We start from the raw sequence: 21,195 nt of genomic DNA on the forward strand, positions 1-21,195 counted from the left end.
ATTGGCGACGGTCAGGGAAACATCCCTGAGGATGATTCGAAGACATGCCATCGCAATTTTGATCCTCTGCAGAGGGGATGGAACCCCCGCTTCGATAGCCCGACGACCTATACGCGAAGTCGAGCACTTTACAGTGGAGCAGTTTAAGGAGGACCCATACCGCGCACCCCCGGTCCCCGCGCAGACTGATCCAAATGGTCACCCACCCGCTCACTGACCGCAGTCAGTGATGCTTGACTTCGGTGATCTGCTGGGAGTCGTTCCTTAACGATCAGTCGACTGCGGGACCAGTTTTTGATTGATTTGAATTCAAAGAGTAATAAGTGATAAAAGACACTTAAATGTTTTTACGCTAGAAATTTTCTTAATTAAAATTTCGTTAAAAAAATCTTAATTTATATTGTTAGAATTGCGTGAATTTTTTATTTTTTTTAAAAAGAAAAAAAAAGCCAATGCATTTGAACGATCAAACAATTGTATGAACTAAAAATATTAATAAAAATATAAAAAATATATTAACTAAAATTTTTTTTCTTTTTAAATTTTGTTAATTTAAAATTTCATAGTAGCGTAATAAAAAACATTAAAGAAAATAAATTGGTAATATTTATTTCAAGAAAATATACAACTGGAATATTTATTGCATAAACCCTCTGTTAGAAGACAAAATAAAAATGAAATCAACTAATCAGAGGGAAAGCACAATCAGTAATATCACATTAACTGTTTAGTTATACACTTGTATAATATTTTATCCTCCGCTAAAATTAAAGTGGAATGGGAAGAATAAAATTAACGGAATGTACAAATGCTGGTAGAATAGGCACTTTTTCATTTCTCCGGCACAAATTATTTCAGCTAATTAATCTATTTATTTACTAAAGAAAAAGAAGAAAAACGTCATTTGAAAAAAAGTGGCAAAAAAGAAAAACAGTTGCATTTACTAGCAATCATTAAGTTTGCATTGGAAACTTAATCATCGAAAAAGATAATAGGCAGAAGATTAAATTACCGTAAAATATTTTTAGAATTAATCTATATGATGTAAATAAAATTAATATTAAAGATTATGAAAAAGTTATTACTTACTTTAATACATTATACAACTATTCCTAGCTGTAATATTGTATAATAAACTGAAAATTTCAAAATCGTCTCCATAGTGGATATTGGCGATGTGGCGAATATTCAGCGCGAAATAGGTCGCCGCAACGATTAAAGAGGGCAACTCCTTAAACGTTGCCATTAGAAAATATCACTTTTCATTTCTCCTAATCTTAAGCTAATATCAAAAAAATAATGCGGACTGCGAAAACTAATGAAATGCTGTGAAAACTAAATTGAGCGGAAAACCTGACGAAGAAGTGTTCGAATAAGTATTGATTCGAAGTTAATGAAAAAGAAAGTAAAAGCACCAGAAAATGGCCACACTTACAGTAAAATAATTTAATTTGCACGAGTCTATATCATAAATTATTTTGTTTGAATTAACTTATTATTGTTATTAACGTATTATTGTTTTATGAATATTCATTACTATTGTAAAAAAAACTCTGCTATTAGTGTCTTAAGCATCGAAATATTCCTATTGAAACTTACTAAATTTTAATTAAAAACTGTAATTATAAGGATGTATATTTAGTGTTATTAGTGGGAAGCAAAACAACGTGAATAAGGTTCAAATGAAGGAACCGAAGTGGGCATACTTTTGTTTCGGTTCTATAAAATAATGATCATTTGGGTCTAAACACAAAAATTTTGTGTTTAAACATAACTATTTTGTGTTCATACACTAAGTAACTTGTGACTTTAAGCCAAAAAATTACTAATAGGTGCACAATGCTCCTGTATAATAGCCTTTCGAATGTTCAATCAATCATATTTTTCTTGTTTAAATGTTGCATTCATTCTTTTTATTAATTGTTGTAAAAGGTGATTTATTTTGAAGTTATAACGTAGTATTATTCATATTTTTTTATTTTAATTTACCAGTTCTCTGAACATACGTTATTTAGCCGAAATGGCTAAAAAAAATTTTTTAAAAATTCTATGTACTCATTTGAATTTTTTTCCACAAAATTTCTTTATGGAAAATCAGATAATGTTAAAGATACTGTAAACGTATCACAACCCTACTGCTAACATAACCCTACTGCTTTAAATACCTAGACTTTGAAGAGAAGAATGACACTATATCAGGAGAAAAATATCTGAATTCATCAGCCTTTTTTTTTTCTTTTTCTACTTTTGGCACATTAGGGAAATTTTTTACCTCAAGCTTCAGAAATATACATTTTCCACCAATAAAATATAATGTAGATTTTAATTCCACGCTTTTTCATTGAAAAGGTAGAATTTTAATTAACATTTGCATTATTTTTTGAAAAAATATCATGCTTATTAATTACTTTCTACAGCTATGCAAGTCTATATTAAGACAGCATTAAATGTTTACTCAAATCTGTACTTTCAATCAAAAGAATCAAAACATTTTTAAAAATGTAATTTCAAATTTGTTGGGATTTAACAAACACCAAGAACAAAAGTAATTTTGTTAACTAAAATTAATTAATGCAGCAATTTATTTAAAATAAATTTTGAAATTAAGAAAACAAAATAATAGAAGTATCAATAATATAAAACACTGAATTTTAACTTTTAAAATCAATATATATATTTAAAAAGAAATGATTTAAATCAATGATATTTTAAAAAAAATCATTTGATTTAAATCAAACTGAGTTAAATCAACAAACCCTGCTATAAAGTTGTAGTATTCATCATTAGTGGGTAATTTAATTATAAATCTTATTGAACAAAATTATGTTAGGTATAAATCATGTATGATAAATAAATTTAAATTGATTTTTTGCAAATAAAATTTTCAGGGTTTTTCACTCTGTCACACAATCACCCCTGGTTGATAAGGGCTAAAAACCTGGATCAAGTTTCTTTTTTGTCATTGGGTACTCTTTATCAGATATTAAATGATGCACAGCGCGTGCATTATATACTACTATAATTATAATATGATTTATATCATATCATGAATGAAAAATAGCCAAATCTAAAGTGGTCATTTATAATTTTCTGGTCTCAACTTATACTTTTTTTGTTTACAATATTTTTTGTTATAATGAAGCAGAATATGTCCAATTGCGCGGGTTTTAGAAGAAATTCAAGTTACCCTGAAAAAATTTTGTTCTAAAAATGCTCCTGCATAATTTTTACGTTAAAAAATTTTCTGGTTTGCTAGATTTTTCCTGGTTAAAATTTTTTGTGAGTTAGTGTTTGCATTCATTAAATTTATGAGTGTAACCTTAAATTTAATATAAAAAATTATTGCTATTTGAATATGCATATAAATTTCTATTATTTTTAACGCATGTTCTTTTTTATTCAGGTATTGTGTAAAATCAAATGAATTTGTTCTCATTATCAAATTTTTTTTAACAATGTATAAACGTTATATGCTGAGGATATTTTGAAAGTGTTATTGTAAAGAAAAATTGCTAAAATTTTTAGAGAAATTTTGAGCTAAAACAAAAGCTTGAATACAATATTTTTTTGTTTTTTGTAATTGCATGCTTTGGGGCAAGGAGAAACTTAAAAGATGATGATTAAGTGTTTTTTTAACATAAGATGGTTGTTTTTTTTATTATTAGTAATTAAATGAATTGGATAAATTGCAATTTTGCACATTTTTATTTATAATTATTTAATATTTTCGACACCAAAATTATTTGGAACAGTCCCCACGACAAAATTTTTTCATATCTCAAAGACATTGGTTTTGATGCATCAATATCGATATTTTATAAACACCAAGTTGTAGGTGCGATATAGCCACAACTGGCTCTTGCGCCAATAACTAATAACTAACTAACCAAAATTTGGGTTTTTGACAGTAATAGTCAAAGCAAAATGAGAAATTAATGTCAGAATAAATCAAGAACATAATTGATTGACCACGCGTAATTTTAAATACTTCATATTTGTAATAACCAAATACTAGTAATATACTTACACCAAAATTTTGTGTTTTCGACAAATGTCATAAACTATGTATTAAAAGAGACGGTTAAATCTGTCTATTGTCAAAAACTTGCCAAACGTTCTTGAATATGTGTATTTTTTATCTATTACTTAAGAAACAATTTTTAAAGTTCTGATTTATAGAATTACAGTAATATCAATAATCATAATGATCCAAAGACGTGCCATCACAATTTTGATCTTCTATGGAGGGGATGGCTCTTCCACTCTAATAGGCAGTTGAAATGTGCACTAAGTTGACCATTTAAAAACAGTGTATCAAGCACCTCTTCAGCTAACTCTAGTTCTTTATTGCAAACTGATCTAAGTGGTCACCTCCCTGCTCAATGACTGCTGTTAGTGTTGCATAACCCCTTGCACTATACTGAAGTTTGGAACAAGCCGTGCCTATATTGTGCACCCAAATGTTCGGGAAAAGTGCTTAAGACAAGAGACACAGACAGGATTAAGAGACAAGATATAAAATACCTATTCATATAAAGAAGAGGCCATTCAGGCGTTCTTGTTTAGCCCGAGATTAAGACCACGAGTATGGCTCTAGATATTCGAAATGTTGATTATGAGCCAGAGTCGTGATATTTGTTTGACATGAAATAAAACAACCAGCCTGAGTCATGCTATTTAAGTTTGACTTAAAATTCTCATCACACGTCAGACTCGTGGAAATAGTACGCTGGGTTAAGTTGGGTAATCTACTAAGAATCGTGTTTAACAATCCATCAACTGTGGGATTTTGATTAATAAGTATTTCTATAACTCCTTGAAAATTCGATTTCAAAAGAATTTACCAAACATAGAGGACATTTTTTTAGCACAATTATGAATTTTTTTCTGTTTTTCAGACTCCTGTTACCAATCCCAAGCCTTTTCTACTGAGTTTAGTGGGCAAAGAAATAAGTGTTAAATTGAAGTGGGGGATGGAGTACCATGGGGTACTTACCTGTGCTGATGCTTATTTAAATCTGCAGGTAAATATTGTTTTAAATATTTGTGTTTAATATCTTAAATTAAGGAGTTGAAGCTTTTTTTTTTTCTGGAAAGAATGCCATTAAAATAAATTATGCAAATTGGCCAAAAGTGAATTGTTTCGCATTTTGTGAATACAGTGAAGCTTTGTGTTATGGACACTCCTAGAAAACGAACATATTTTTAATTCCCTGTGAATCTTCTATGAATAAGCCATCATGTACATTTTCTGCTAGGCAGACACTCTCGTTACTGGACGTGAACAGTCATTTTTACCCTGAAGCGTTATTTTCTGTTTCTGCAAACTGGACTACATTTTTTTCTAAATTTGAAAAAAAAGAAATTCTGTTTTAAATTTCAAGAAAAAGAAAAATACTACTTTTCACTAAGAGTGTAAATTTTTTGCCTTATCCATAACTAAAAATATTGTTGTGCTATTTCACTACTAAAGAATTGATCTTTCTCCTGTCACTTTGCCTTATCTTCGCAAAGAGAGGAGAAATAATGATGCTGTTTATGTGAAATAATTCTGACAGTGGCCTCTTTTCATATGGACTACCGAAGGTTATGAGACCCCTCAATGTTTCTTCCCTACTGAAAATTTCATTTATTTTTTTATCAACTAGAAGGCTGTATTTAACACAGCTGGGTTAAAAAAAAGAGAACAGAAATATAATCTTTGAGGTGTTCATTTAAATTAAACATTTATTCAGACACTTGATAGATGATCAATTGTGAATATATCAACTCCATAACTGCTCATGCATTGCTTTCTTTTTTTCTTCTGTGAATCACAGGAGGTTTACTTTTAAAGAGATATTAACCACATTTCCTACCAAGTAATGAGTAGGTGTCAGGGGGTGTTAAACCTAATAATTGAAACCAACTGAGGACTGAAAGCTCCTATTTGGTATCATATGACTAACTTGAATATCTGCATTAATAGGAAAATTATATTCATTTATCTGTAGCTTCATCTAAAATTATGTATATATATATATCTAACTTTTTTAAAATTTTAAATATCCTTGTACATAGTTATTGTATTTAATTATTTCAATATCATTGAAAATATTAAAACGGTTTATGGTGTTAAACTTCGTTATTAGGGTTCCCCTCACTGTAAACTGACAATTTTTTTGGTTCCCAAAGTTAACCAAGGTTTGACTAGATTGTTACATCTTACATCTTTTTAAAGCTTGAAGTGTGTTATGCTTGTTTTCTAATATCATTTGATTAAATATATTAAATTTAGTTGAAAAATGAAGGTATTAATTGTTTGAGTGATTATATATCATCTTATGACTATAACGTTTTGGTTGAAATTAAAATTTCTTGTGTAATAAGTATTCTGCTATTGCTGTCTTAGTGTTATTTATCTATACTAGTGTTTATGTTATAGTTATACACATATATTAGTGTTATTTAATTCTAACAATTTTTACTAGATGTTACGTTTGGTGCTGGGTTGGACTTCACTGGAAAAAATAAATTTTTGCGAGGACAGTAGTAAAAATGGAAAAAATTTAGTTACTCCATATTTTCCGAACTGAACTTATTCATTGAAAAGTTAACTGTGATAAAACCTTCAAGAAATTTTAAATTAAAGATTTAAATTATAATTTAGTAACTAAATAAAAGACAAAGTGTTTGTTTATATAGACAATTTACAACATTTGTAATTTTATTTTATTCAGAGTTTTTAAAAATATATGTGTTAACAAAGCACAAAAAAATAATGTTCCCAGTGAAAGTTTTTTTTTTTTTTTTTCAGAATAAATAGACGAGGAATTTATAAAAGTTCATTTAATTCTTCTGCGAATTCGAATCTCAAAATTGTTGATTCGCAGATTTCGCAAATCAATGGATTATATTGATTTTCTCATTCATTCAGACAAAATATTCTCTAAATTTTGCTAATCTAAAATTTAAATTTTGTTACTTATGCAAAATCTCTAATTTTACCCAGATTTGTTAGGAAAAGATGCAACTTTGAGAACACAAGACAAAAAAACAAGAAAAGCAATAAGCTTCATAACTTGAGCAGTAATTAATAAACTACTGAGGCAAACATAAAAGAATAAAATTTATGTCTTAAAAGTAATTCTGAATTGGCCAACATTTAAAACATCGTTCGCTAAAAAATTGGTTTCTTTTTTTACTAATTTTAATAAGTAGTAGTCGTTTTAATGACAGTTGATTTAATTGTTACAAATTTTGAATTGTTACGGAAGAATTATTTAATCAATATGATATATTTGCCTTTTTTATTTAGCTACAAGTAGATTAAAAAATTTTTTAATGTGATATTACAACATCGAAATTTCGTATCTTGCATTTCAGTTATTGCTTTTAAACGCTTGACATCAACATAAATCCGTGTTTCTGTCTTATTTTTCATGTTTTTTTTTCTTCTTTTTTTTGCTATTATTACGGCACACTCAATTTGAATCACACATATTGAGTAATCACATTTTGATGCGTCTGATTTGCGTACATACCAAATTTAAATCCATATCTAGTTTAAATCGCTGTGCCTGCTATTCTTGTAAAAAAATTTCTTAATGTTTTTTGTTTTGTTTGAATTCTACATTGCTTAGACATTATTATTGTGACACACAAAATTTAATTTGTCCATACATCAGTAAATTTTTGATGCGAGAATACCACGGTTTTTTCGATTGACTTTTTTAAAATTATTGCTGCAGATATCAACGTGTTCTTTTAGTCTTGACATTTTCATATTTTGTTATTAAGAAACTAGAAATTCTAATCAAACCATTTAAATAATTACTGCTTGACACTCTCGATTTGCGTAAAATCCATGCAGCATTTTAATTTAAATATTTTTTTTTTTAAGGGTTGGCAGTTATTGCTGTTGCTTTCCACATGATTTTTGGAAATCCCAATATTATGAAATTCGACTCTCGAGCCTGAGTATTCACTATTTGACGCGTTTGTTCTTTCGTTTTTTCAATAATTTTTTATGCAGTCATCACTATTGATATTCGTTTATTTTTTTAAATCTCTATATTTTTAATGCAATATTTATTATAACACATGATTCTCGAAATTTACATACACGTGGTATTATCATCTATCTTTTTGCAGTTATTGCTGTGTATTTCACAGTATTAAGTCTTTTCCTCCTTTGATGCGGCAGCAACCTGTAAAGTGCGAAAAAGGAGGAATATGTAATTTTTTCAATAACCTTCTATGTGGTGATGAAGATGAGAAAAATTTTCTCTCTTCAAGTCTTATAAATGTTACTTGTATGTGTAAAAATGAGTCTTTTATATATTTTCTATGTACGAAACACATAAAAAATTAAACACCAAAAATATTGAGAGTTAAATTTCAGACAATTTCCTTTCCCAGCAACCCTTTCATTCACAGTTGAACTAACACAACAAGTTATAAGTGAAATAAACTTGCAAATTTTTTTAAAAAAAAAATCTTATTAAGAGAAGATGCATTCTCCCACGCATTAAATACTATAAGTGATTCAATAACTCTGGGGGGAAAATATACTGCGTATCTTGATAAACGTTGGCTTTGAGATAAATTTCTTTTGGATAGATATTAGAGAATTTCAGTTTTAAATTCCTTTCCTTCTTAAATAATGTGTTTAAATCCAAATAAATAATAAACTAATGTCTAATACAAAGCAAATTAATAATAATTAAAAATAATCTTTTATATTAAGTTTTTCCTTGTTTTAATTCTTTTTCAAATTAATAAGGAACTCTGTCAGAAAATTTTCAAACATATTGATAACAGAATCTATAATGAAATATTTTACCTGTTAAAATCATAATTAGAAACATTAAAACTATTTTTGTTTGGATTGAATTTTTTTCTTTTTAAATCAACACTTAACATTTGGGAATATAAAATTGTATCACTCCTAGAGTAGTTAATAGATCTAGTAATGGTTGCACAGTGAGGTAAAAAAGCCTTTAAAAATGTAGCATCCTATCAACAATATGGATAAGATCATCTAGTCTACAAAAACATGAATGGCGATTCTGAAACAAAATTGATCGGATTTTAGTGTTTTTTTTATTTTCTTTCTTTATGCATTGACCATCACCTAAACATAGGTAAGCTAGAAGATTAATAAAAAAAAATAAGTGCTCCTTTCGAGTTGCCCTATTTATGTGTTTCTTTTTTAATTTTTGTAATAATTTGCATTCCGTTTTCAATTATTTTAGGCATTCTTATATATTGTATGTATGTTTACGATATCGATCGATTATAATCGACAAAAAAAGTATTTCTGTTTGCGTTGTGCGCCTGGAATTTTTCCAATTTAGTGGATCAAATTATAAGCTGGTCTACCCACTTAAAATTTCTTATGAAAATTTTTCAAGTACTCTTGACTTATTTTTGGAAATACAGTAGACTCCCGATTATTCGAGTTAATGTGGACGATGACTGACTCGGATAACCGAAAAACTCGGTTAAATCTAAGAGCCTTAAAAAGGAAAGAAAAATAGTAGGTATAAATGTAATGTATTTAACAAATATAAAATTTATATGAGTACACTAAATACAGTTCATATTATAATTAAAAAGCTTACTTGAAAACACTTAAAGAGCATACTTTACGAGAATTAGAGTTTTTACTTTAAAAAGTCCTTAATGTTTTCTTGTTTTACATTACTTTAATGCTTTTCTGCTGCAAAGTTTTGCCTTTTTTTTTTTTAGAGATAGTAAGAAGGCTGACTTCTTGTTCTATATATTCAATAGCACTTTTGTTAGCTTTTAGTTCATCTGTATGAGAGATTTTAAAATATTGATTTACCATTGATACTATCCCGCATCTTCGCTAGATTAATTTTTATTATTGACGATATTAACAATAATTTAATCAATAATTTCGTGTTGTCTGTCAGCTTGTTTTCCTGAATGTTTTGATGATAAAATTACATTTTTTTCAGCGGTAAAAAAATAATTAATAAACTGGAACAAAAAAATCCTTTAAATATTTGATAGCTCAGTTAAAACGGAAACTTGGGTAATTGGGACCCTACTGTATATTGTAATCAAATTACGATGTTATTTCAAATTAAGAGCCCATACTCGCCTGAATCTTATTGCACCACTAGTTCTTTATTTTACTGTTTTTTGTAGCATATAACTTTTTCTAGTAATATTTTTCACTAAAAAATCTAATGAAAGATTTATAGTTAAATAACGTTTAAATTGTTTTTATAGCTTCAAGATGCTGAAGAGTATATTGATGGAGCTTCACATGGTTGTATGAAAGAGCTTCTCATCAGATGCAATAATATACTCTACATTAGAGAGTATACAGCCCCTGAAACAAGCGTCATAGCCAAGGAGGAGGAAGAGGACGATTAAAAAAGTCTTATTTGTACATTGGCATAAGTAAGTGTTCAGCCATTGTTGTTTATTTAAACAAATGTTAATGATTTTTACGAAATTAATTCTATTCTTAGAAATTTCTGAGACTCCTTCATTGGTATTTCAAAATTTAAAGAAATATGATAAGTAAACTCAAATGCTGAATAACTGTTTTTAAAATGCGAATAGATTATCCAAAGATTACTTATTACTTCCCAACATTGCAATTCTGCCATAATTTGTTTGCATTTTGTTATTTTCATATATTATAAAAAATAAAATAAAAAAAACCTTCGTCATTTCCCCGCTCCCAGTGCACATTGAAAGTGTATAAAGGATTATAAAGATTATTAGAGAATCTTTAACTAACTGTAAATAAAATTAATATTGATCATAGTATAATTCTTAAAATTTTTTGGTTTGTTATTGCAGAATTATTTAAATTTCTAACTTGGTTAATATTTGTTATTAAAATAGCTTACCTTAAAAAATATTTTTACTAAGTTTTTATTTTATACTTAACATTTATTTTTTTAAGTTTATCTCACTTTAAAAGCTTGTTTTATAAAAAAGTTTTGAATATATTTTTAAGTTAATTTGTTTGTATAATTTATGTATTTTCTCCTTTGTTATATGAAAAGTTCAAAGGGATATTATTTAAGTTCAATTGAATCTTATCAAAATGCAATAACTTCTTTAATTACTTTCTAATAACAGGGTGCGTAGCGTTTTTAAAAAGTGCTTAAAGGTGCTTTTCTCATTGGGTGTTTTTAAAAAGTGCTTAATTTTCCCTTTTCTAAAATGAGATTTTCCCTTTGCCATGTTGATTTTCACAACAAATTATGCAGAAAGAAACTGTTCACATTGTTCAATTCAACGTTTTCACACTTAATTCAACCCCAATCTATTTCGGCGCATCGTCAGTTCGTAGCGTATGAAAACGCTATTCGATTTATATGATTCAAAAATTTTGACAATTGTCAAAAACAATCCAGAAAGATTCTTTTTTTTTTTTTTAAATGACGATTAAAACCAGTTAAAACCGTCATTTGTCTAAAACTTCTATTAATATTTTAAAGTGCTTAAAAATATTTGAGTGCTTAAAAGGTGCTTATTATTTGTTGAATAATTTGGCTGCGTACCCTGAATAACTGAGTATTTTTAAATGTTATACATATACGGCTGCCAAATAGTCTTTTCCCTCATAAGTCCATTTGAATTATCTTTTTTATGTTCTTGCCATCTTAGCCCTCTTTTTTAATTATTTAAAATTCACACGGAAAGTTGTCCTTAAATTTTTGTGACTTTTTTCAGATTTTTGTTGAAGTTAGCTGAAAGAATGAATATTATTTATCTTAAAAAAGAATTAAGGAACTTTAAAATTCAAAAAGGATATTATATGTGCCATGAAACAAAGTGAATAACGAAATGAACGACAATATATCTTCATAGCGCGTCTAGTACGATCTGAATCTAATTCCAGTGTTAGAGACAACATAACCCTTGATTTGGTGACATAAAAGCATTCGATGTGAGAGAAATATATTAAAAACACTCTTTATCTTTCTACTCCGCCCTCATTACTATATCATACTCTGCTGTTTTTCACAAGAAAAAAATAATTTGTTACTACTTAACAATTCTCCATATTTAGACTACTTTTTCCCCTTTTTTTGTAAATTAAAAACAAAAATTACGTAAGTAAAAATAAAAAGAATCTGAGTTTTTTAAAAAATGTTTCTTTTTTCACTAAATGCAGGAATTACTAAAACTATTACCAATTATATATCTGTGAATCCATGTTGGCATTTTATTTTATAACAATTTTGTACTAATTGCTCCCATAAGAGAATTAGCATCCTTAAGTTTCGCGACAATTTTGTCCTTGATTTTTATCTTTTAGCTGTCTTAGCCCTCTTTTTTAATTATTTAAAAATCAGTTTATATTTTTTTTGAATACATTAAAATTGTGACACACTGTGACTTAGTTTGTCAAACTCTCCTCCAATTGTTCACTAGAAAGCCAATGAAGTTAGTACAGTACTTATTGTATTTATAGGTCAGTGACACATTTCTTCAACTTTAGGATTTTGAACTTTTAATATTCTCATCTGAGTTTATGAAGGCATGAGACTACAGAGCTTCATCATTTAATTGTCCCTTTTGCTTATTATTAGAGATCAGAAAAGACATGTCACTTTACTCTAGATCTGCAGAATTTTACTTGCCTTATTTCTGTCATAAAATTTCAGTGACAATTTTAAAATTGAAATTTTGGTTAGGATGCACTGGAGGACCACTCACGAAGTATATATTTAAGTGATTGAAGTATCTTTTCTATCTGTTTTACTGTTAGAATAGATAAAATTTTTATTCTTCTGAATTTTGATGATTCTAGTATAAAAAAGTTAAATTAAATTTATCAAGCATAAAATTTTATTAGAGTGAATTGGAGGTTATGTACTTATTTACTGTATACTCATTCACTATTTTATATGCCTATTAAAAATTCTTACATGTTAGAAATAAATAGTTTCCAAAATTTTTATTGATCACTCTTTAAAATATTTAAGAGAAATTAATCCAATAAACAATTCAATAATTGTAAAAATTTAAGTGGTGCATTAAGGTGTTGTTCAATTTGATTTATTTAGTAAAAAAGTAAGTTTTTTTAAAAAAATTTACTAATTTGAAATTTAAAAAGTCCTTCAATTCAAATTGTTAGGTTTTGGATGAAAAAAATAATAAACAAATTATAATAATAAATAGATGAAACTATTCCAATTAGGAGGTTCTATATAGGGATTAGATTTTTCCGTTTTTTAGCGGATTTCCGCTTTTGTCTCGAATTTCAGCCTTTTCTTTTATCAAAAACTCAGATGCTCTAAAAGTTTCGTTTTTTTCATAATATTTTACTTTTTCTAAAAATGCAGTCCTTGAAATAAAATAATTATATTTATTTCCGATTTTCAAAGATAAACAGAAAATTCAAACTACGTCTTAGCTGCAAACCAGGGTTGGGTTTTTGCCGTCAAAAACTGGTTTTTGACATGACAGTGGTAAAAACCATGTTTTTACCGGTAAAAACCGTCAAAAACCTACTGTCTTCTTTAATTTATGGCATATAGCAGGCAATATATTATTTTCACATAATTGCCTTGTTAAATGAATGTTGTAAATGATTGCTATTGATTTTGCAACTACATACATGTATTCTTATAGAAGGATATACATTCATATAGAAATATTGTAATATACTTATTGAAAATAGTGGTACAGTAGAGAACCAATTATCCGGGATGCTCGGGACCATCGCTATCCCGGATATCTGAATTTCCCGGTTTTCTGGATCGACCAAAAAGTGTCGTTAGTCGATGTTTTATCGAACCCGAAGTACAAGGAAAAAGTGTAATGCATAAAGTAAGAGAAAAAAGAAAGGTACTCCTAACTTTAAAAAGAAAAAAAAAATGGTAGATATATAACATTTAAAAGAATAAAAAAAAAATTGCAAGTTTAGACAAGAAAATCAAGTTTAAAAAATACAAAATTCTCATATTTATTTTTTAAAAATAATTACAATTCCTAAATTAAATAATATAAACAAAACCAATGATTAAATAACGCAATATATATCATACCTAATTATATGGGAGGAAACGATAAAATAAAAGGAAAACTAAATAAAAACACTTGAAAATTATCGAACCAAAACGATAGTTAAAAAAGGCACTAGCATAAATATTAAAACCCGGAACAAGGCAAGATCAACGGAATTCAAAAAAAAACAAACCTAATGATAAAATTTATGAATAAAAAGAATTAATTTATTGAGTGCGAAGTTAATCGCGAAAAGAAAAAAAATCAAACGTAGTGGAATCAGAAAAACAAAACTGCAATCTGCTTCATAAAATAATCCTATGTTTAGATTAATAAACAATTCTCCTTTTATTTTATTTTTTTGTTGATAAAAACAAGATTTTTTATTACAGCAGATGTGATTCCACACCAAGAAAAACTTGCAATTGATACCGCACTTCCAAAGAATGAGAATTTATTCAAAAGAAAAAGATTTTATTTTTATTAGTCGATGTCAAATAAATATATTTTTCTCTTTTCTTTTTCTGCTCAGTGATATGCATGCAATGCATTTCCCCCCCCCTCGTAAATCAAGCAGAAAACGAAATCAGCATGCCACACCCTTGAGTTTGATTGACGGCCTAAAGGAAAAAATAAAACAATCCTCTCTTCCCTGCCTTCAAGGTCACGCAAGAAATGACGTTTCTCTGGGTAAACGGGGAAAATTTTTTTCCCCTTCCTTACATTTTCCTCTCTTCAACTTCAAGGATGAGTTCAATTTTCGCTTTTTTCATTCTAGTTCAAAATGGCGGGAAAATCGAGCAAAATTTTTCCCGGTTTTCTGGATACCGGATAAATGGTTCTCTACTGTACTTACTTTAACATTATAGCTTGATTTGCAAAGGATTCAAAATTTTGCACTTCTTAATTGTTAGAAATAAACAAACAAACAAAAAAGCTTGGAATTACTAATAAATTCAAGAACTAAAAAGAAGAATAAAATTTGACATTTCTTAAGTATTAGAAATAAGCTAAACAAAACTTTCACAGCTTGTAACTACTAAAAAACTCTAAGTCAAGAATGACTTGACATTCTTCAGTAATGTAATATGCCAAACAAAATGATGCTTGGAAATGTTGAAAATTTTGTTTAGTATCCTAATATTTTACTTAAAATAGTATGTTTTGATATAATCATGTTGGGAAAATGCAAGAATCTGTTCTAAAATATCTTTTAACAACTTTTTTTCCAATTTTATTGCCCAAAAATGAATTAATTTTAAATTATAAGCAGTTAAACTCAAAAATACACTTTTACCAAAACTATGGGTTTTTGACAGTTTTCAACGTTTTTGACAGAGGGGTTTTTGACATGACGGTAAAAACCATGGTATAAACCTGTAAAAACCGTCACGTGTCAAAAACTTGCCAACCCTGCTGCAAACCTTTCCACAGTTTTCTTATTTTACCTAATTTCTCCGTTGTTACACACAAAAAATAAGATTCTACATATATTTACTCACCCGCCAGATAGCTTGCTTCCTGTTTGCTAGCACGAAAGCAAACAAAATAAATAGTGGTGGATTTGCAGTGAAAATATTTATTTGCTCATTCAATTAATCTTGTAAATTTTTATTTACTATGGCCAAGCAAAAAGAATACAAACAAGCCTTTTGGAAATCCCATGTCCAAAATCTGCTAATATCTCGCTTCTTATTCTTGCGATTTTAATATCAAACATCGATTTTCGTGTTTATCTGATTTAAGATTTTCGCATTGCAATTTTTATTCAAGCAATTTAAATATCGTACATTGTGATTCTTATCTACAAGATTTAAATATGCAATTGTATTTAAGCGTTTTTAAAATCGCAATTTTACTATCAAACCGCCAGATAGCTTGGATTTTTGCGATTTGGTTGTTGCTGCTTCCTGTTTGCTGGCACGAAAGCAAACAAAATAGTGGTGGATTTGCGGTGAAAATATTTATTTGCTCATTCAATTAATCTTGTAAATTTTTATTTATTATGGCCAAGCAAAAACAATACAAACAAGCCTTTTAGAAATCCCATGTCCAAAATCTGCTAATATCTCGCTTCTTATTCTTGCGATTTTAATTCAAACATCGATTTTCGTGTTTATCTGATTTAAAATTTTCGCATTGCAATTTTTATTCAAGCAATTTAAATATCGTACATTGCGATTCTTATTTACAAGATTTAAATATGCAATTGTATTTACCCAATTTAAAAGTTGCAATTCATATTCACGCAATTTAAATATCGTACATTACGATTCTTATATAGGAGTTTAAAAATCCAATATCATGATTTATATTTACTAGTTTTTCAAACCCTATGTAGTGATTCGTTTATTATGTGGTTGTAATATCAAACATCAACTTTATGCGAGATTTAAAAATTATGCATCGTGATTCATATTTACGCGATCTAAAAATTACGCATCATAATTTATATTTTCACGTTTTTAATATTCGATATAGAGTTTCATATTCACGTGATTTAAAAACCGCATATCAGGATTTAAATTCTCTAAATTTATAACCAAATATTGCAATACTTAGTCACACAATTTTAAAATCGGTCATGTGATTCATATTTATACAATTTTAAAATTAATCATCGGGATTTATAATCACATGGCTTAAAAGTCACCCTTTTTTTTTTCTTCAAATTTTTGTGTGTGGTTATAAAAATGTGTGTGTTGTATTATTTTGGCAAAAAAGTGGCTGTGCCAAACCATTCCATTTTTCTCATTAAATACAAGCTCGTTATAAGTCGGACCTATTTGAAATAGATAATTAACAAATGTCTTTCCATGTCTCAAATCAACCAATAAAAGAAAAAACCTTTAGATCAACTCAAGCTTTAATAGCGTTTGACATTTTTTGTTATAGAAACTTCTGGTATAAAAAATACCAAATTTTGGATTTTTTTGAACCATTTGTTTCAGTGTTTTGCTATTGTGAAAAGTGTGTGTTGTGCTATTTTAAACACTATAATATGAGAACTAATGATCCAGTAAACTGAAATTTGTTTTGTTTTTAATGGCATTTTAAAAAATATATAACATGGCTAGGTAATTATAAAAAATTATTTTTTAAAAAAAAATTTAAATATAAATTTTTATTTTAAAGAAATGTTTATCTTTTTTCAGCTTTATGTGTGCAAATTTCAAGATAATATTCCAATTAGAAAATAAAAGAAAAAAAATATTTTATAGTTTTACAGGGGAAAATCAGAGTGAAAACTCATTATGTGTAACACAAGAAAATGACATATTCTTATTATTAACGTGAATAATATCAATGTTCAATGGGAAAGATTTTTTCTTTATGGTCCCATCCAAATATCATTTAAAAATTTGGCACACACTTTGCTGAAAGAAATTTAGTAAAACATTTTTTGAAAGAAATTAATTTTTATAATAACTTAGCTATGTTATGCATTTTTTAAAATTTTTTTAGAAACTGAACAAAATTTAACTTCCTTGGCCAATTATTTCTCAAGTTACAGCTGGCCTAAAACTACAAATATTTAAGAATTTTCAAAATTTAAAAAATGCATAAATCTGAAATAAATGGCTAGAATTTTAATCAATTTTGTTAGTTCTAGCAGTGAGTTAACAATAAACTATGTACAAAGACCTGACATTTTGACCATTGGTTGCTTTGACTGCAAAAGTTTCAAATTGTATTTTATCTGAATGTAATTATTTTAAATTTTCATTTGCAGGTCTCGTCTTTCATCTTAAAGAAAAATATCTTTCATTGATGTAACATAAAGCCATATACATTTTTCTTGTAATATTAAAATTTCTGTGTAATACTTATTATTGTGTCTGTTTTTTATTTTGTGAAAAGCTGCTGAGGAAGTTTTTATTTATTTTTTGTTTTATTCCTATATTGGAATTGCTTTACTAATTAATCGACTAAAAACAGTTTTATATAATTATTAGTTAGTTTTAGCACATTTCTGATGCATAATCTAAGCTACATTAACAAAGTGATTATAGTGCATGTTTTTGAATTTAAACTGTCTGGAATTTTAAAAAAAATTTTGATTGAATGAAACACTAAAATTTTAAATCAATTTCAGTTATCACTAAAAAAAATTTAAATATTTTATATTTGTTTTAATATGATAAGTACATGTTATGAGTTTTTAAATTAAACATTTTCAATTAGCTTTTTAATTAAAAAAGTGGAATAACATTTCAAAGTACAAAATTTTTCTAAAATTGATTTTATTCTTTTTTTTTTTTTAATGAATTCTTAGCAGTTTAAACTTTGTTTTGCATGAAATAATATTTTATTTCATCTTTTACTTAGCTTTAATCTAGAAATACACAGTGGTTGGAAATATGTTTCAAAAAAAGAAAGCAATAATAAGCTTTATATTAACCACTATTATAATTTTCAAAATGCTACACAATTTTTTTAGAAAATTATTGATATTTGCACATACAATGGAAAACATATTTTTGTTTGAATTGACAGACTAATTATTCAGCACTATTAGGTAACTTAATTTTACTCTATTATGAGAAAAATTTTACTCTTAATATTAAATTTGCTTTTAGTTTATTGACGGTTTAATTTTCTAAATTATATAATTTTGTTAAATAATATCCTGAGGAATTAATCTTGCTTTGCAATCATGATGATTTTAATTTTTCAGACTTGACTATTGAAAAAGCAAATAATTGTTAATTTATTTGATAAAAGGTACGATTTTAAATTTAATATGAATAAGCTAATAACATGGAATTCTAATATTTCAATACCATTTTTAAACAAGTGAATAAAATTAAAAAAATTTGTAGTTATGTTTATTAATTGAAAAAACAAACTCTTCTGAAATTTGCTAAGAAGTAATGGATATCTAACTAATGTAATTAAATTATTGAGCATTAATAATTTCTTTAAAATCATCAACATAAAAAAGTCAGAATTAAAATTCAACCTTATAATTTATAAACTTTCCATTATCAGTATAATATTAGCTTGCTCACATCCAGTTTGGGCCAATCCAAAGTAACTAACAAATCTAGCACGCTTCTGTACTTCAGTAAGAATGCGCCATAAAAAGATCTCAAATTCTATTTACGCTTATATTTTCAGATTTTGTAATCTGGCAAACATGTTACAAAAGTATTTTAAATCAATTTTAAAGATTCTGTTCCGTGTAAGTACATTCGACTTGCTATTCTCTTAGTATATTACTTTTTGTGTTTCATTCTGTATCTTCTTGTTTTTTCTATTTTTGCTTGATTGTTTTACTTTGCATTTTTTGCTCAACTAGTTCTTTTGTCATTACAATTTTTTTGCTGCTCCTCACAATAGTGTATTGATATATTTTGCTTTAGCTATATGAATACAATATTAGAAAGCACTCTTTTTTTGCAGATAGAATCATGTGAGCTGATTACAAGATTATATTTTCATTATTCTGTTTTCGGCTTTTTAAATTTTTTTTAATAATAATGAAAAAATTCTTCTCCTTATTATATTTCGTGTTTTCTCTACATTTTTAACTTATTTTATGAGTTCTATATACTTGCAACTTATGCACAGTAAATAAAACTTATTATTTTTTTTAATATTCTTTGTTTTTTTAAAAATTCTTTTAACATTTTTAATCTTTATTGTGTTATATATATAATTTTCATCCAGTTTAAGGAGACTAATTAATGAGAGGAAAGAAAGATAATTAAAAAGCCTATACCATATTCATTGTGTAAGATATTCCATGCATTTCCTACATCTGTTTTTACCTTGGAAAATTTGTATCTTTTTTTTTGACATTTTTTACTTTTATTTTATATATATTTTGGAAATTAAAATTCATAAATTCAATTTTCACTAAAATTTACTAATTTTATTTACTGACTATTAAAGTTTTTTGTTAAATATTACTAAAGTAATGTACTGCTCAACGTACAATTTATAATTTTACTAAATCACTCGACGCAGAAATGGCATATGAATATATATACTGTGTAACATATAATCTTCTGCTACAATTTTTTTCTCTTGCACTATAAATTTCACACTTAAATAGGAATAAACCAGGCTCCCTAAAATATTTTAATTGAAGATTTGTTCACCCAGTACCTATACAATTTAGGAAGGAAATAAAATTGATTATTTCTCTTAATTTTTACTCTCAACGTCTTATTTGTTATCAATTCATTTGAAGAGGAAAATCTGACAAAAATTTTATTTAATTTTTTTTTATTGGGAGCAAATAGTCTAATAGTGTGTCTGTCACTCAGATAATAAGAATTATCCTATAATAAATTCATTCTTTAAATTTTACAGGAAAAATTTTGTGGTATATTGAAGAATTGCATAGAAAATTGCCCTTTTTTTTAAGAATGAATTTTTACAGGGCATGATTTACGAAACATTAACGTGATGGGTTGCTTCTTTGATAAAATATATTTGTTGTCGGATAATAAGCACTTAGTCTTTATTTTTTTTGCTCATGAGAAAGATACTTTAAGTACTTCTGTTGATTTGAAGAAGAGTAAAATGTTGTACTGTAAATTGTAATTTTAAAATTCTTTGTGTTGAATTTAAAAAAAAAAAAAAAACTTTAGCAGCAATACGATTTTGAACTACAATTTTTAAAATATTTTCAAAGCTTTTATTTATTTTAATTCCTACGAAAATTTAGCGAGTGAAAATGCTTTTCTTTTAGAAATAAAATACAAGTTGCATTTCAAGTTGCAAAATTAATGGGGGGTGTTTAGTTTAAAAAAATTTATTATTCATTGCTATTTAATTTTCAATCTGAATATAGTATTTTTTATTTCTTAATTGTAACTTTAAACGCTAGCAGCATCAATTCATCATATATCATTTTATTTTGTTTAATTCAAATTCAGAGATGTCAGCACAATTTTTGTTTGAGTCTGCGCAGTAGTAAGTTTCATTTTCGAACCTTTACCTTTACTTTGTTTTTCGTCACGGAGCAATATAATTATATACGAATTCGATGTGTTGTAGATGGTTATAATTTTCTTTTCGGGACCAGCTCCCAAAGATATTACGATGATACGTTCAAAATTGTTATTTATCGATAGCTATTAGCTATATTAATTTACGAGGTGAGTCGTTTTTATGTTTTGTTGTCATTAGTTGTGCTGAACTGTCTGAAATCGTTTTCATGTTTAATTAACTAAATAATTTGCTGCTATCTTA

The 21,195-nt window shown here is 27.2% G+C and overlaps 1 protein-coding gene across 1 annotated transcript; it reads left to right on the top strand.

Annotated features, from left to right (window-relative positions):
• The first annotated feature begins 1,279 nt into the window (after positions 1 to 1,279).
• Positions 1,280 to 17,819, top strand: LOC107441500 (uncharacterized). Its single transcript, XM_016054788.4, has 4 exons — positions 1,280 to 1,436; positions 4,899 to 5,024; positions 10,243 to 10,416; positions 17,723 to 17,819. The coding sequence occupies exons 1-3, from the start codon at positions 1,422 to 1,424 to the stop codon at positions 10,387 to 10,389; spliced, it is 288 nt and encodes a 95-aa protein (XP_015910274.1). The 5' UTR covers positions 1,280 to 1,421; the 3' UTR covers positions 10,390 to 10,416; positions 17,723 to 17,819.
• Positions 17,820 to 21,195: the final 3,376 nt, after the last annotated feature.

Source organism: Parasteatoda tepidariorum, chromosome 6 (assembly GCF_982258835.1).
Source record: "Parasteatoda tepidariorum strain Cologne lab strain chromosome 6, Ptep-v5.0, whole genome shotgun sequence".
NCBI classification, from domain to species: domain Eukaryota; kingdom Metazoa; phylum Arthropoda; class Arachnida; order Araneae; family Theridiidae; genus Parasteatoda; species Parasteatoda tepidariorum.

Bases quoted from the DNA above. Each gene is read 5' to 3' on its own strand.
- LOC107441500 (XM_016054788.4), top strand. The intron at 5,025-10,242 runs GTAAATATTGTT...TTGTTTTTATAG, and splicing joins ATGCTTATTTAAATCTGCAG to CTTCAAGATGCTGAAGAGTA.